Raw genomic sequence first — 15,380 nt, 5'->3', positions numbered from 1 at the left:
GCCTAGACACGTTTAGCGAAAAAATGCTCCGATTGTCACTGGATCCACGGGTGCCTAGTGACCTATTATGACGACATGGATACAGTAGGTGATCCAGCCGCTGAGCTCCTGTTAAACTCATGGTAGGCTCTTTAGAATGACTGGTGCATTAATGATGCACTACTCAAACTGGCTGATTGGCGTGAAAAACAGGGCAAGCCTTCGAAATGCATGCAAAACACCACCGAACACCGACTGTAACAATAGAGGAAATTTGGATGTGTGGCACAACAATCCGCGGCCTCATGAGAAGACATCGGAGTTTATGGTCACCAGTCACCTCTGGAAAAAAGGTAAGGAGGCGAGTTGATCCAACATGGCCTTAAATCTATATATCTTCAGCTAATAAATCTGCTTGACTTGCTTTTTTTTTTTTTTTTTTTTTTTTGCATGATAGAACATATTCTTCTATGTTAATAATTCTAATTCAGAATGTTTGCGCGGGGCCTTCAGAATGGAACGATCAGCTGGAGTTTTTTTTTAAGTTCCCTCCTCAGGTCAGAGCGGAGGGCGAAGGCGTGCTCTGTTACCAAGGCGACGGTCAGCTATCAGGGCTCTGCTAGCTCGTTGTTGCTAAGCTAGCGCCTGTGTAGCGGCATTCTTTTGACACATCTAAAAACAATATTTTCACACCTTAAACTGTAATGCGCCGTCCTGATACACGTGTTATGGATCATCGGCTGCCATGCGGCGGATAAAACTGCAAAGAATGCACCGTAAGTAGCGCGTTAGCGGCCCGGCAGTGGTGACGGCTACAGCCGGAGGTTGTTAGGGCTCATCTCCAAAGATTTATTTCTCATGCTTGTCAGTGGATCCTACATCATATCTCGTTGGGTAAATTATTGTGATCTTTGGTGGAGTGTTTCAGTTTCGTTTTTATTCTAATTTGAAAATATTTGATCGGTAATTTCATGTCTACAGTCAAGCGGTTATCCAGCCATGCGAATTTGAATGACGAGTTAAAGAATTTGATAATAAATGTCCACACAAATGTGATCCCTATCAATTACACATCACTGAATTATGCAAATTAAATTTCTACTGATATTCAACGGGAACACATTGAAGATGTGTGTTCATGCACACTTTTGTGTGTTGTTTTTGCTTTTTTTTTTTCAGGCTACAAAATAATAAAGAAAATTGGAGAGGGCACATTTTCAGAGGTATTGAAGACTCAGAGCCTTAAAGATGGGAAGTTTTATGCATGTAAAACAATGAAGCAGACAATTAACAGGTGTGTATTCTGCAGAGCCTCATGCATGGTGATCAGTGGTGTACTTGTGCCACACTCTGTTGTGTATGGATCCAGGAAACCCGAGTCAGCAGCCTGACACCCCTTTTGCTTTAAGTATCCTATTAGATTTCAGCTTACTCCTCCTTTGACCTTCAGTTGAGTTTACAATGTATGTCACTGCTTGAAATATGAGTTGTCTCAAGCCCTGTAAATCTGTGCAATCCTTGGTAAATCATAAAGTAGAATCAAATGATGCGTTTCCATTATAGAAGTCTCCATTTAGAGCCCTGAAAATTAGTCAGCTCTCGATCCTCATTGTCACATTTTTAACTACATCACATTATCCATTCTCTGTTGTGGAGTCTGGAGCAGGCCAACAACCTACGAGAAGTTCAGGCAATGAAGAGACTGAGCCCGCATGTGAACATCATTCAGCTACATGAACTCATTTTGTAAGTACTGTTTATTGTGAAGCCATTGCATCGACCTCAGTTACCGTCTTGTCACACTACTCTTACATGATGTTGCAGTGACAAAGAAACTGGAAGCGTGTCCCTGATTTGTGAGCTGATGGAGATGAACATCTATGAGTTCATACAGGGTAGGTGTGCAACTATGACGAGTATTTAACAATAAGACAGAAACGACAGCACTCCCGTGATGTTTTGCACAGATGGTGGGTTAATGTCAGTTATTCACTGCATGCAGGAAGACAAACGCCACTGCCTGACCACACCGTAAAGAACTACATGTACCAACTCTGCAAGTCACTCGAGCACATGCACAGGTAGTTATGATTGTAATGCAGTAAACATACGGTCTGTTTTGACCTCGTCTTTACTTATATATCTATTATTTTCTTATTTAACAGCTGCGGGATCTTTCATAGAGACGTGAAGCCAGAAAACATCCTCATCAAAGTGAGATCAATCACGATCATAATTTGGTTTACAAAAACAGACCATTGATAAAAGTCATACACATCTTAAAATGTTATTTTTCAGCAAAATGGGCTGAAGCTTGGCGACTTCGGCTCGTGTCGGAGCGTTTACTCCAAGCCACCGCACACGGAGTACATCTCCACCCGCTGGTACAGAGCTCCGGAATGCCTCCTGACCGACGGCTACTACAACCTAAAGATGGATGTTTGGAGTGCCGGTTGCGTCTTCTTTGAGATCATGAGGTACCTCTGCAGGGGATAAGAAGATCATTTGCACCTGTAGTAGTAGCTGAGACAGACAACAGTTCATGATACAGGACTGGTGTCTGATCGTTCATGTCTCCAGGATCAGGTTAACAAATGCTTTGTACATATACAGTTTTGTTTTTTTTTGCCTGTGTTTCAGTTTGAATCCTCTTTTTCCTGGAACCAATGAATTGGACCAGATTGCCAAGATCCACGATGTGTTGGGCACACCGGATCAAAGCATTCTCCAAAAGTTTAAGCAGTTATGTCTTTCTCCTCAAATGTGTTGTAATTCTCAATAAAGCCGATTCTTATTTTTTAAGTGTTTTAGAAATCAAGACCTTTTTTTTTGTATGTGTCTGGCAGGTCCAGAGCAATGCATTTCAACTTTCCCCCTAAAAAAGGCACCGGCATCTCTCGGTTAATCCCCAGCTGTCCCGCTCCGGCTCTGTCACTGCTCTATCAGATGCTCGCCTATGACCCGGATGAACGCATTTCTGCAGAAACAGCCCTGAGGCACACATACTTCAGGGAAATAAGGTACCGCAAGTGAACGAGCAACTCACGGCCTTTTGAATAATAATATCCTAATGTCAAGCCTGTGTCTTTCTCCTAGGATGTCAGAGAAGAAATCAGACAGTCTTCATAGACTTTCTGGGATTATGGATGGAGTAGAGAGTAAAACCTACAACTCCTTCGATCACATCTGGCGCCCAGCCCGAATTGGCAAACAGCTAAGGGGAAGACACACGAGGCAAACGCATTTATTGGGTGTAAGTCTAACTCGACAGGTCGCTATTGGTCTCCTGAAGTGGAATGTTTAAAAAAAGATGCACGTCTCCCATCAGCACAACATGAAGCATGTAGCAGAGCCCCTGATCCGACGGAAGGTCCCTCATTATCCTGCAGAGCTGCCTAAGATCAACACCGTCGGACCAGGACCACAGATCACCTCCGCAGTGTCCACAGTGGCTGCATTCACCGTCACCCACCGGGGCACACTGCCGGTCATCACGTCAAAGAAGTGCCAGTCACGGCTGAAAAAGGTCGTCTAAACAAGAAGTCTGATCAGATGATTTTAAAAAAACTGGCGATTCACAATTAATGACACCAAACGGGCGCTTTGTACTTTCACTGAGTTTGTTTTAGCATTCAGGTTGTGGTTCCTCTCTTTACAGCCACGAGATGAGTCACTCCACGCACCTGTCAAAACCTACTGCATGCCACCGCTGGATCGGAAACACGGAGGCTACTGAAAGCTGAAAACATTTTGATTGACTGAGATGTCCCCTTTGAAACACGATAAACCTGATCGGCAGATTGAGAGCATGATGTTCACCACTCAGTCTGGTATGCAAGCGAAGCAATAAGATGTCTGACAAAGTCAACAGACATTAACCATCAAATGGTAAAACTTGCAGAGGGACATACCTGTAGTTTAAGTCTTAATAACGCAGTCATGCCTCAAATGAGTCGAAATGAAATCTCCTTTATTGTCAAGATCCCATGTCGGGGACATGATCTAGGCAGAGGTTCTGGCTGACTCAAAGTCCCAGAACAATAAAAAGTGAATCTCAAGTGGATTGAGTCCTATTTAAAGGCCTACTATATTTGCAATCCTACTTCCAGATTCTGCAACTGATTTGTAGAGCAGCAGTCCTCCTGTATGAAGGCAAACAGCAGAAAATCACATCAAATTCCTCACCGTTATATATAATTAGCTTGTTATGTAAATAAATCGCCCGCAGGAACTGATCTAAACTTCTAAATATCAGATACCCTTTCGAATCAGTTATAGATGTGAATGCAATTACATTTTACAGATGAGGCCTTAGTCTTGAACCTTTGCTTCTTTTAGAATGTAGCTCGATCGGTGCACTCTACCCTCCTCGTTCCAGACTGTGTAGCTTAAAAAAGAGTTTTTCAGAGCTGTGAGCTCATGGAAATGACTCAATCTACACTTTATCATGTCTGTTTTATTGTGAAGCATAATTACGGTAAGAAAATGTGAATTTTGTACGATGTAAATAACCTGTGTAATGTCGCTTAATCTCTCACGTCTGCTTAACCTCCTGACATAGAAATAAGAGAACAAATAAAAGAGACTGGATGTTTCTGTTTTGAATCTTTCAAAGAGCTTGCATCACAATTTGGAGGATTTAAAGACTGGAGATTTCTTAAGGGACTTCGACTTTAGAACAAATCACTGCAAGGGCATCATTGGCTCACATTTGACAGTTCCTTCCATGCGATCTTCACACTTAAGTAGTTTCCACATCAGAGGCAGAACAGCTTCAGGTAAAGTCGAGTAAAATGTGGAGAAAAAAAATCAGAAAGCAATGTATTCAAGATTATTTTAATATTATTATGTATACTTTAGGCTTTAGAAATATACTATCAATGACAAAACTTCCACTGGAGTAATGGTAGTTTGCTTAGGCCCCCATCAAATCAGTTAATTACAATATACACATTATGATACAAAGCAGATTTGAATCTGAAACAATATTAAAAAATAAATGCTCAATAGACAAAGGTTTTAATAGTTTTTTTAAAATCTTTTTCTTCACCTACTGTATTAGCCATCTGTGACTTCATAGCACGCCCAAAAAAAAAGTAAAGCCTTTTTCTTCTAAAACTAATTTAAGTGCAAACATTTTTTTTTCTCATTAAAAAAAAAAAGAGTGATTGCAGCATCCAGATTTCTAGATTCAGATTTCAAGACTTGAGGAAGTTAAAGCCGAGTGCAACAAGGCGGTCCTCAACTTCTTTTTCTGTTCCATTAGCGTAATTATAAAAACAACTGACAAAACAAATAAAATCAGTGCAAAGTCATGGGGAAGATTCTACTCAAGAATGATTAGTGGTGGGTGAATGCGAGTGGATGCACAATTTTCAGATGCTCACGCACTTGGTCTGAAAAGGATAGTTCACCCAAAAGTCACACTTGAGTCAGTAACCCTGAGAAGAAACCAGGCCACATAATGTTTGAAAAAGACACACGGATTATGAGAATTGAACGGACTATCCCTTTAATCTCAAGCCACAGTGTCCTGGTTTTTGCATCTAACAAAGCCAAGCTTTAGTTTCAGATGGGACAACAATAGGATGAGATGAGAAAGATTTCTTTTAAAAACTCTAAAATGTGTTAAAACTCTAAAGAACAAAAGCAGATTAGCGCAACAGTCCACTAATTTCACCACACCTTTTCTTGCTGCATTCCTCCACTAGATCAAATGAGACATAAATGAAAAAAGAACAGAAAAGCTGTCAACAAAATCTGGGGAGGAAAGGGGAGGGCATGGGTATCAAAGTAAAGGAAAACTTGCAATGCTTGCAGGGTGAAGCGCAGCATCAGACTCTGGGTTGCAGGGTTCTTTAGCAGCAGAAATATTGTGGCTATACTACTGTTCCACTGGGAGAGCTGGCTTGGTTTTGGGATGACAATAAACCCTGGAAAAAGGAAAACAAGGAGATTTGCATTGGGAAAGTTTACATACTGAAGCAAAAAAAGAAAAAGAAAACAAAAAAGAAAGGAATAAAAAAATCAAGCAACAAATAGCTCATTAAATATTAGCCTCTAGCTGCGTCTTTCCATAACCTGATCTCCTGCATTTAATTAGCCTGTACACAGCAGTCAGCGAGTGATGGGTGCACAGCGCAGCACTAATGTCTTTGAGAGGTTTGCTCGATCAAGGCACTTTTTCAAACCTACCAAACAGTTAAAAACATTGTGGTTATTGCACTTCTACCATTAGAAACCCAATCCTGCACCATAAACCTTTGATTTCTTCCTTTCTACTACACATTGTACACACTGCATCTTGAAATTCATTCCATTTTCCGAAAAAGTCGGTTGGAATAACTGTATTGTTTGACATTTTGGCACTGCTTTTAAATTTCTTTGTTTTTGTTTAGACACTTGATGGGGTTTCAAGGACATTTCGGCCTCTAATGTTCCTTGAATATTTGACCCTACCATAAAAATATCACCAGAAAGACTCTAATGTCTCAGAACCAGAATATCGTGTGCCTCGTTCTGGCAAAATCTCTCAAAACACACAGATAGGAGGGAAGTACACAAGGGTAATTGCACATATTAAGCAGTGAGCATGTGAGGAACTGCAGAGATTCTTTGGGCAATGACAGGTCATTTGCATAAAAGCTGAAATTTAAGTGCATCTGGATGACTTGGCTAGGTTGCTATGCATTTTGGAACAGGATGAACCAATGAGCACACTTCATGTTGATTAATAACGTCTTTTCCTTCACAGGTCTCCACAGGAAATCCTTCTGATTATATAACCAGACACGTTCATAGCACTGGTTATACTTGAAATTATAATTGGTCATTCATTGGAAACCAGATGTACATTAAACAAATATTTTAACTGCCTCTAGAATGTGACAATCCAACTACAAAAAAGCTAAAAATTACTTTGCAAATCTCCAGTTTATTTTATTCTCTCAGCCCTCCGAATGAGTTTTAGAAAAGCTAAATAATAACAGACAGAATATTATGCATTTCAACTTTCCCCCACATTTCCTACATTAAAAGGAACTTACCACTTTGCCTGGCCTCGCCCATGTGCAAATAAATCCCTCCTGACAAGCAGTCACTAAACAGTCCTCTAAAAATATGAGTACAGTCAGTCTCTCGTGTGCTATCTTTTTACAGATGAGGGGCTCCAGGAGGGGCACGTCCTCCATGCGTGGACACAGCAGCGTGCCCAGAGTCTTAGCGGGGTCCGTTTTGGTTTTGGTCAGCAGGTTGAGCTTGTCGCTACTCTTGCTGCTGATGTGGCCCATGCTGTGGTTGCGTTTGTGGTCCTTCTCGTGGTGGCGCTCCTTACGATCGTGAAGCGACAGCGTCGCGAACTTACTCACACCTGTGGCAATGGCACTGTCCATAATCCCACTGCTGACACCGCTACCGCCGCCGGCCTTGTTGGTATTGTTTGCCGTTGTCGTGGTGGTGCCGGCTGAGTGGGGTAGACTGTTGGAGCGTGGTAATGTAGAAGAGAGGGAGTTAATGCCAGGAATATTGGCACCGCTGTTGTTTCCGTTAGTAGTGCTACTGGAGGTGTTAGTGATTATTGTGGCACCTGCGGGGGGGCTGGTAGCGTTCATCACGTTAGTGTGTGTTCGTGTCCGTGAGAGAGGAAGGTGAGGAAAAAGAATATCCTCGGTGAGGTCCCACAAACACAGCTGAGTGTCCTGGCCCACTGAACCAAATCGGTACGTGACGCTGACAGGCCGGCTGTCCGTGGAGTTGCGCTTGGAGAGTCGAGACTGCGTGCTGTTTGCCCGGTCCCGACCGAAGTGACTCATCTGATCCTGGAAATCCTCGTCGCTGCCGCTGAACTCCATCGGGTCGTTCTCTTCCACGCTGGTGGTGTAATGGTCGAACGCCACCACACTCACCCACGACTTGTGCCCGTGGCCTCGGGCGATGACTCTGCAGTCCAAGAAGGACCACACAGTCACGAGATCGTCCTCTCCGCCAGCGACGATGTACTTCCCATCGGGGCTCCAGCACACACACAGCAAGCCACCAAAGTAGCTCTTCATGGTGCCGTGAAGCTCAACGGCATCAAAGTTGAAGACTCGTAGGAAGCCATCTTGGCTGACGCACGCTAGGAACTTCCCATCAGGAGAAAAGGCAAATTCGTTCAAAGCCCCCTCACCCACTGTCCATTTAAGGAGAGGGTTCCGCGTGGATTTACTCTTACAAGTGTGCACAGAGTAGTTTTCTCCCTGCTTTAACAGCTGGTAGTGAGGCGCTGTGGTGCCGCACGTGTGCTCCACGTTGTACAGGTACATGTTCCCACTGGCATGGGAGACCAGAAACAGGCTCTCGGAACCCGGAACCCATTTCACGCATGTCACTCTGGACTTGTCTATTAGTCTCTGCAAGAGGGAAAGAGAGATGATGTTTGAGACACAGGCAGCAGAGAGAATGGAGAAATAAAACAAAAAAAACAGCGCAGTTCTGAGCCACAGAAGAGTGAAATTAATATTCTGAACATATTCACATAATCAAATGGAAAAGTCTCTAACTCTTGATGACATGGGAGAACACGAAAAATAGCAGCAAATACAAAAACTCCAAAGAAAATCCTTTAAATAAATTGATTGTTTAGATGGACTAAGTAGTCTCCATATAAAAAGTCCATACATAAAAAAACATATACAATAAAGTTTTGGGCTTTTTTTGGAGATACTCAAGAGAATTTCAGGTCTAACACATGAGCTCATTTCAATGAGAGCTGTAGTTGAATTAATGGTTCTCCTGGGGGCATAGGTTTCCTCCTCTATGTGGGATTTGATGAGATGAAAAACATAATTATCTTTCAGCCCACAATTACAAAAACAAATTCTATCTGTCCGACAGCAAGGTTCAATATTAAAAGGACCACAGCAATCATGTCTGTAAAAAAAAGGCAAGAATCCACTTCGATAATTTTCGTCTGCAGCCTGAAGAGAACTCTGAGATAAGAACTGTTGGTAATGTAACCCTGAGACCCACCTCCTCATTGAAGAGCTTGCTCGTCTCCTTCTTGATGGGGTCGATGAGTTGAACCTGTCCTGCTGAGAAACCCACCAGCAAGGAAACGCTCTCCGCCGTGGCCGTGAGGTGGTTGAAGTCATGACAGGTGGGCTGCGTTCCCTTGTAGATGCGCTTGTCTATGGGCTTGCTCAGGTCTGCAGCCTTCAGAGCAAAAGTACACATGTATTGAGGGCAGGAATTTTTAATAATAAAAAATTACTTAAAGTACTTGGCTGAATGACAAAGGCTACATTCGTTCAAACTGCCTGGCACACGCCACTGCAGGTCCACCGAGAGTGCAGTTATTAGTTTTGTTATATAGATGTTCTAGATAGAAGTAATCTCAACAAAAACAAAGTTTTGTCTTTATATAAAGGATTGTCACAAAGAAAATCTGAGGTACACCTCAAGTATACAGCCCTGCCTTACTCTGCAGATGAACAGATACTAGCAATCGCATCGGATCAAGCACTTTGTTTTCAATGTTGAGAAAATACTTTACTGCTGTGAACAACTCGCCCTACGCATAGAATGTAGATAACCTTTATGACAGCAGTTTGTTACTGATTTACTGGCAGTAACCATAGAACATAAAGGTTTAAATATACAATGACTCACTGGTTCCTCCATTACTGTTCAACAGATAACGCAATAATATCAGTGTTTCAGTGTCATTAGTGGTTTAATAACAAATACAGATTAAACCTTTATATACAAACATGGCATCAGGCTGGGCAAGGCAAGAAATACCCACTTGCAAGCTCTTTAGCCTCAAATCAAAGTGTTTGTAGGAAGAGAAATGCTAAATATGACCCAAAGAACACCATCAAGTATAGTGGTGGATTATGCTTTGGGGGTGTTTCTCTTCTAAGGGGACAGGTTGAGGACACTGCGTCAACGGGAGGATGAACGGGGTCATGTACTGAAAAATCTAAGGTGACAACCTGCTCATCTCCGCCAGGGCACTGAAAATGGGTCGTGGATGGGCCTTCCAGCACGACAACGAACCAAAACATACATTCAAGAAGACAAAGAAGTGACTCTATAGAAGGTTATGGATTGGCCTGGCCAGTCTCCTGACCTTAATTCTATAAAGAAATCTATGGAAGTCAAATGCTTATTTCCCTCAATGAAATGAAAATTTTTACTTTTCATTTAATACAATTTTCCATTTTTAATATTCTAATACTGTTAAAATAAACCTACCATAAAAATCAGGGACTGTCAATTTATTCCTTAGTATGAAAACTTTCTAAATCCGGGGGGGGGGGGGGGGGGGGGCAGTGGCTCAGCAGTAGACCGGGCATTACCATGATCAGAGATCAGTGGTTCAATTCCCGCTCCCCCCAACAATCCTCGGAGTGTGAGCTGACAGTGGGAGGTGTCAGCTCACCTCCCGGTCACTACCGAGGCGCCCTTGAGCGAGGCGCCCTTGAGTAAGGCGCCGTCCCCCCTACAAGCTGCTCATTTGGGGCGCACCCTGAAGTCGCAACCAATCACTCTGCCTCCCCCGATGCTAATTTTTTGTTTTAGGGGGCTGTATACAATGTATATACGCATGTTGAACATCTCTATTTGGTGTGAGTGAAAAGACAATTTCCCGTTGTGGGATTAATCTCATTATACCATGTATAGTGACAATAAAGGCTTTCTATTCTATTCTATTCTATTCTAATACAGTAAGTTTCAGGGGTTTTATTTTTTAACTTTTAAATCAGAGGGGAATCATGCTGAGGTTCTGTTTGGTGGTGACCAGGAAGGATAGGATCAGGTATGAGTACATCAGAGGGCCAGCAGAGGTTTTGGAGATAAAGTCAGAGAGGCCAGACTGAGATGGTTTGGACATGTCCAGAGGAGAGATAGTGAATATATTGGTAGAAAGATGCTGAGTTGTGAACTGCCAGGCAGGAGGCCTAGAGGAAGACCAAAGAGGTGGTTTATGGATGGAGTGAAAGAGGACATGAAGGTAGTTGGTGTGAGAGAAGAGGATGCATAAGACAGGGTTAGATGGAGGCAACTGATTCGCTGTGGCGACCCTTGAAGGGAAAAGCCGAAGGGAAAAGACGACGAAATCAGAGGGGAATCAAATACTTGCTTTCCTCAACTGCACAGCCTTCAATCGAGCCCAAAATCTTCTTGTTGTCAGCAGAGGGATGCATTACTTTATTTATTTCCTATTCTATTCAACAGGAGATGCACAGCATCTGAAAACCTGCTGGCTATGATGTGCAGGACAGAAACCGAAACCTGTGGTCAAGTGTCTGCTCCAGCAAAAAAGAAGACTTTAATAATCAAAACATATCACACAAAGAACACCCATCTCTTCCAACCAGATCGTAGGAATGAGATAAATACAAACGTGAAGTCATGTTAACACCCCCTTGTGATGCATTTTTATTATAACAAAATCAAATAACTCTTTCAAAACATTGTCCGTTTTATCCTTTACTGTCAACTTTAAATCTACTGATCAATAACTTTTTGGCATGACAAGAGCAACACATAGCATAAGGTTATGGCATTTTACCTCAGTCTAAATCTTTTTATGTACTGTCACAGTATATAAGAATTATTTACTTGTTCCCAAATGAACAACATACCGTAAGCACGGTATCGTGATAACTTGTCACGTGATCGCCACTTGTTCTCCGTCCTCCTTTCAACTGCATCACACCTGTTATGAACCCACGATCATCGTGACATTCTTAAAAACTAAACAGGTGTAAATGATCTAAAAACAAACAACACGTGTAACTCTCGCCTCTTACATAAATACGGATTTACATACTTTAGCCATACGCTGAACATTCTTTACTAGCTAGCGTTAGCTGGTGTGTCTGCTACTTGAATAGAGTCAGATTCCGTCCATCCACAGCCGGGAGCAGAGAGCTGAATGTCACCGCAACAAAACACACTGACAACGATTACTTTCCACAGACTGAAACCGCATTACGACGACCTGTCAACGACTGTCACTCACAGGGCTCCGGCGAATACAGCTGTCACTGTCACATCAGCAATATCGACCCTTCACACCTTAAATCAAAACGTCAGCTGCTCCCATGCGATCCTAATAGAAACGTCTAGTTTTACATCGCTAAACCACAGCAGGGTGAAGGACAGGGGACGGAATTTCGCCGCTGGCCTCCGACTCCATTCTGCTATGCTAGGGTTAGCATGTCGCGCTGACTAGCTAACGAGTAGGTTAGCTGAATCTTAGCTCCTAGCTAATTTCAAAGTCAAGCGCACAACATGTTCCTACAATTCGACAACACTTCAAACAGCGTGTGTGTTTTGTGTCACGCAACGTCACGAATTTCCACTGACAGCTGCGTTAGCACGCTACCTTTCTAACGCCTTTGTAGATGTAGAAGTAGAGCTCACGGCCCACATTGAAACAGATCCTGTCGCCGTTGCCCGACTGGTCGTTGACGTTGACGAAGGAGACCTTAACGGGGTTGGAGCCTTGCGAATTGAAAGGCACCCTGTTCGGACGGCTGTATTCGGAGTGAGTGAGGAGTTTGTAGACACCTTCCCGAGTGGTGAACTGAGTTTTAATTTCGTTCATCTCCTTCCCTCCTCCCTCCGCCGCCATCTTTGAAATTAACATTCATCCCTTTCCCCCAGGCCGGATCTTACGCAGGGAAGATAGTAGGTATTCCGACTCTCCCGTTCCCCCCAACGGTGCACCGGGGAACTGGTGAAACGACGAAAAGTGAGCTGCATGAGTCCGTAAATAAAAAGTTATCACAGCTTCGTTTTTTTTTTCTTACAAGTCGGTTTATCAGTTCGGAACCGTGAGAATATGAAGCTCTTAGGATCGTTAGGTTGTGTTGAAAAACCGACCAAAAATTTGACGCAATTACGCAATTACGTAATTAAAGGAAACAAGCGTCTTTTGGGGTTTTATTTTGAAAAACAAAAACACACCGGATGTGTTGTTTTGTTTAAACTTTCGAGCTCGTGCCCATGGCTTTACCGAGCGCGTGCCGCTCACCTGTGTGTGACAAACCTTTGGCGGTGTCTCATAAACGACACCTGGTACTCTGGTGGTTAATTGCTAAGTGTCCCCGACGATACTGCACAGACGTCTTTAATAAATTATTTACGCAAAATGTCACGACATCTTGGAGACGACAGCTTGCGCTTCCAGGTAAGAATGAGTCTTTAAATTTAAAAGCACTTGTGGAGGCGTGTTCGTTTTCTCTCCACGCTATTCAGGCGCTACATAACTAAGCAGTACTTGGAATAAAACGCTTTTTCTATACATATACTTTTTTTTTTTTTAAAAAAAACAACAAAATTGTTATTTCACTTCAAATTAATTTTGTTTTTGTTCAATTGGATTACAGTGATAGACATTCACCCAACAACATGGACCAGCTTGCTTTAAAATACATGGTGAGAGATCACTAAACCGTATTTTCTCACCACACCGATAAAATATCAGTCTGAACAATTTAAATCCTTTGCATTTACGGTTATTGTATTCGTAATTTGACATGAATGTGGACTGGAGTGTCCTCTGTTTTCTGCTAGGAGATGTGTAAAGTGGAATCCAGTACAGATTCTGACTCGGAGATCAGCCCAAGATGGTCAGACACCAGCATTATGGTATTTCTGAATGTGACCATCACATATTTTTATACTACACAAATGCATACAGCACAGTGTCAATTTTCACATATATTTGACACTTGGGCACTTTTTCCCGTTATTTCAGTAATGTTACTTGGCAAGTCACCCTAGAATTGAACCTTGTACATGTAAATATTAATATTCATGATGTTAAAATTCATGCAATTTTGCTGATGTAAAACTCACACAATTTGTTCAATGAGCAGGGATGTGTGAGCAGTGCATCAGAGAGTGGGACTATTCAACGGATATTGCCATTAACACACAAACCCGCTGGAAGACATGGATCTTTTTCTTTGGTAAGCATTATTCTCTCTTGAAACCAATACTTTTTTGCTACAGAAGCATTCTGTTTCTTCCTAACTGGTGTTAATTTGCTCATTATTGTAGTTTTTTGATCCATACGATGGGAGTTCTGAGGATTCTGATGGGTCAAATATCAACATAAGTGTTTTCCATAGGCGAACACAGCAGCAAGGAAGAGGTGGTTGTCGGTGCTCCAGCAGGAACAGGAGGTTTGTCTTTCATCAACCCACTTCCCTTAGAGAAGAGGTAAAAAATGAAGGAGAGCAGCAACCTCTTTTGGATGTCCAGATGAAATGTGGAAGTGACTCCGAGCTGTGGATGTGCAAGGTTGGCGCGCCACCCTCCCACAGTGAAAGGAAAGAGTGCAGAGATATCAACGAGAAAATGGCCTGGGATTCCATAAAGCCTGCAGAAACCATGGATATTGAATTAGATTGCAAATTGGATGACACCAGTGGACATGCTTCAAGATCATCCAAACCTCCAACAAATGGACCTGTAATCCCGATGGAGGGGAGTGTGTCCCAGATGGTGGGAAGCTCGTCTGAGAGATCCCCCAGCCCCTGTATCCTGGGATCTCTTTACAAGAGAAAGTTCTGTTTTCCTGGAGCAGAAGTGGGGGACATGGGGCAAAGAAAGAGGCAATGTGTAATCAACATGCAGGACGAACAAGAGGGAGGATCTGCATACGAACTTCTACAGAAAAACTGAATTTTTGAGGTTTCACTGTTGTCACTATGCTGATTTTCTTTTTCTTGGGAGCATTACCACAATAAATAACATAATGGTCCAATGTACATTCTGTGGTGTGTTAAAGGAATTCTCCATTGTCTCACAAGCAAAAAATCAAAATGAATTGTTTGATCATGTGTGCTGATGAAGTTATTTGGTACTATTTGTGATTGTCAGCAGAATCACAAACATTATTGGGCAAATTTTGATGAAACTTTCACTGAAGATTGACCCTAACATATTACTTAAAGAACTATGCAAACCGTGGTTATCAAAAACTTGGATAAACCTCTATAGACTCTTCCAAATGTAATGACCTAAGGTTGCTTGTGCTGTACTTGGTAAAGTTGGGTAAATCTTTTAGTACTGGTAATGTTGCGCTTTTTTTTTATAACTCTGGGACTAGTAATTCCACACAAAAATATGTGCCAATGCATAGACTTAAATCAGGTTTGCAGATGCTTCAGTACTTTTACATTGGGACTAATTAAAATTTAAAGTTCACTTCCCAGTTAGCTGGTTACTCACTGGCAGGTACCAGTAAAGAGCTAAAATGTCAAACCGTGAGTTGTGGCCTTTTGTATGAAATGAAAAAGTCTTGACTGAAAGAATGAAGTTCACATTAAAGATAACCATGAGCACATTGGGGCATGTGGTCTGAATCAAAAATGAGACGTAAGTTTATATGTCACTTC

The 15,380-nt window shown here is 42.3% G+C and overlaps 3 protein-coding genes across 6 annotated transcripts; 2 read left to right on the top strand and 1 right to left on the bottom strand.

Moving 5' to 3' along the window:
- The first annotated feature begins 7 nt into the window (after positions 1 to 7).
- LOC137610459 (MAPK/MAK/MRK overlapping kinase-like) lies at positions 8 to 4,694 on the top strand. 3 transcript variants are annotated; one of them, XM_068338002.1, is made up of 12 exons: positions 8 to 332; positions 1,159 to 1,273; positions 1,636 to 1,725; positions 1,804 to 1,874; positions 1,982 to 2,060; positions 2,145 to 2,193; positions 2,278 to 2,456; positions 2,620 to 2,721; positions 2,826 to 2,999; positions 3,076 to 3,232; positions 3,308 to 3,505; positions 3,638 to 4,694. In XM_068338002.1, exons 1-12 carry the CDS (start codon positions 137 to 139, stop codon positions 3,713 to 3,715), a joined length of 1,488 nt encoding a protein of 495 aa, XP_068194103.1. In that variant the 5' UTR covers positions 8 to 136; the 3' UTR covers positions 3,716 to 4,694. The 3 variants fall into 3 exon arrangements, with proteins under 3 accessions (XP_068194103.1, XP_068194104.1, XP_068194105.1); XM_068338003.1 differs by having other exon boundaries at positions 190 to 755; XM_068338004.1 differs by lacking the exon at positions 8 to 332 and having other exon boundaries at positions 1,186 to 1,273; positions 1,646 to 1,725.
- A 135-nt stretch (positions 4,695 to 4,829) lies between these two features.
- Positions 4,830 to 12,635, bottom strand: wdr20a (WD repeat domain 20a). The gene is made up of 4 exons (XM_068338001.1): positions 12,356 to 12,635; positions 8,989 to 9,171; positions 7,026 to 8,369; positions 4,830 to 5,912 (listed from the first exon to the last, which is right to left on the bottom strand). The coding sequence occupies exons 1-4, from the start codon at positions 12,617 to 12,619 to the stop codon at positions 5,859 to 5,861; spliced, it is 1,845 nt and encodes a 614-aa protein (XP_068194102.1). The 5' UTR covers positions 12,620 to 12,635; the 3' UTR covers positions 4,830 to 5,858.
- A 280-nt stretch (positions 12,636 to 12,915) lies between these two features.
- Positions 12,916 to 14,876, top strand: LOC137611420 (uncharacterized). 2 transcript variants are annotated; one of them, XM_068339608.1, is made up of 3 exons: positions 12,916 to 13,162; positions 13,854 to 13,946; positions 14,038 to 14,876. In XM_068339608.1, the coding sequence occupies exons 1-3, from the start codon at positions 13,124 to 13,126 to the stop codon at positions 14,662 to 14,664; spliced, it is 759 nt and encodes a 252-aa protein (XP_068195709.1). In that variant the 5' UTR covers positions 12,916 to 13,123; the 3' UTR covers positions 14,665 to 14,876. The 2 variants fall into 2 exon arrangements, with proteins under 2 accessions (XP_068195709.1, XP_068195708.1); XM_068339607.1 differs by lacking the exon at positions 12,916 to 13,162 and adding an exon at positions 13,514 to 13,623.
- The last annotated feature ends 504 nt before the right edge of the window (positions 14,877 to 15,380 follow it).

Source organism: Antennarius striatus, chromosome 17, assembly GCF_040054535.1.
Source record: "Antennarius striatus isolate MH-2024 chromosome 17, ASM4005453v1, whole genome shotgun sequence".
In the NCBI taxonomy this organism is placed as follows: Eukaryota; Metazoa; Chordata; class Actinopteri; order Lophiiformes; family Antennariidae; genus Antennarius; species Antennarius striatus.
This window is presented reverse-complemented; position numbering and strand designations above follow the sequence as displayed.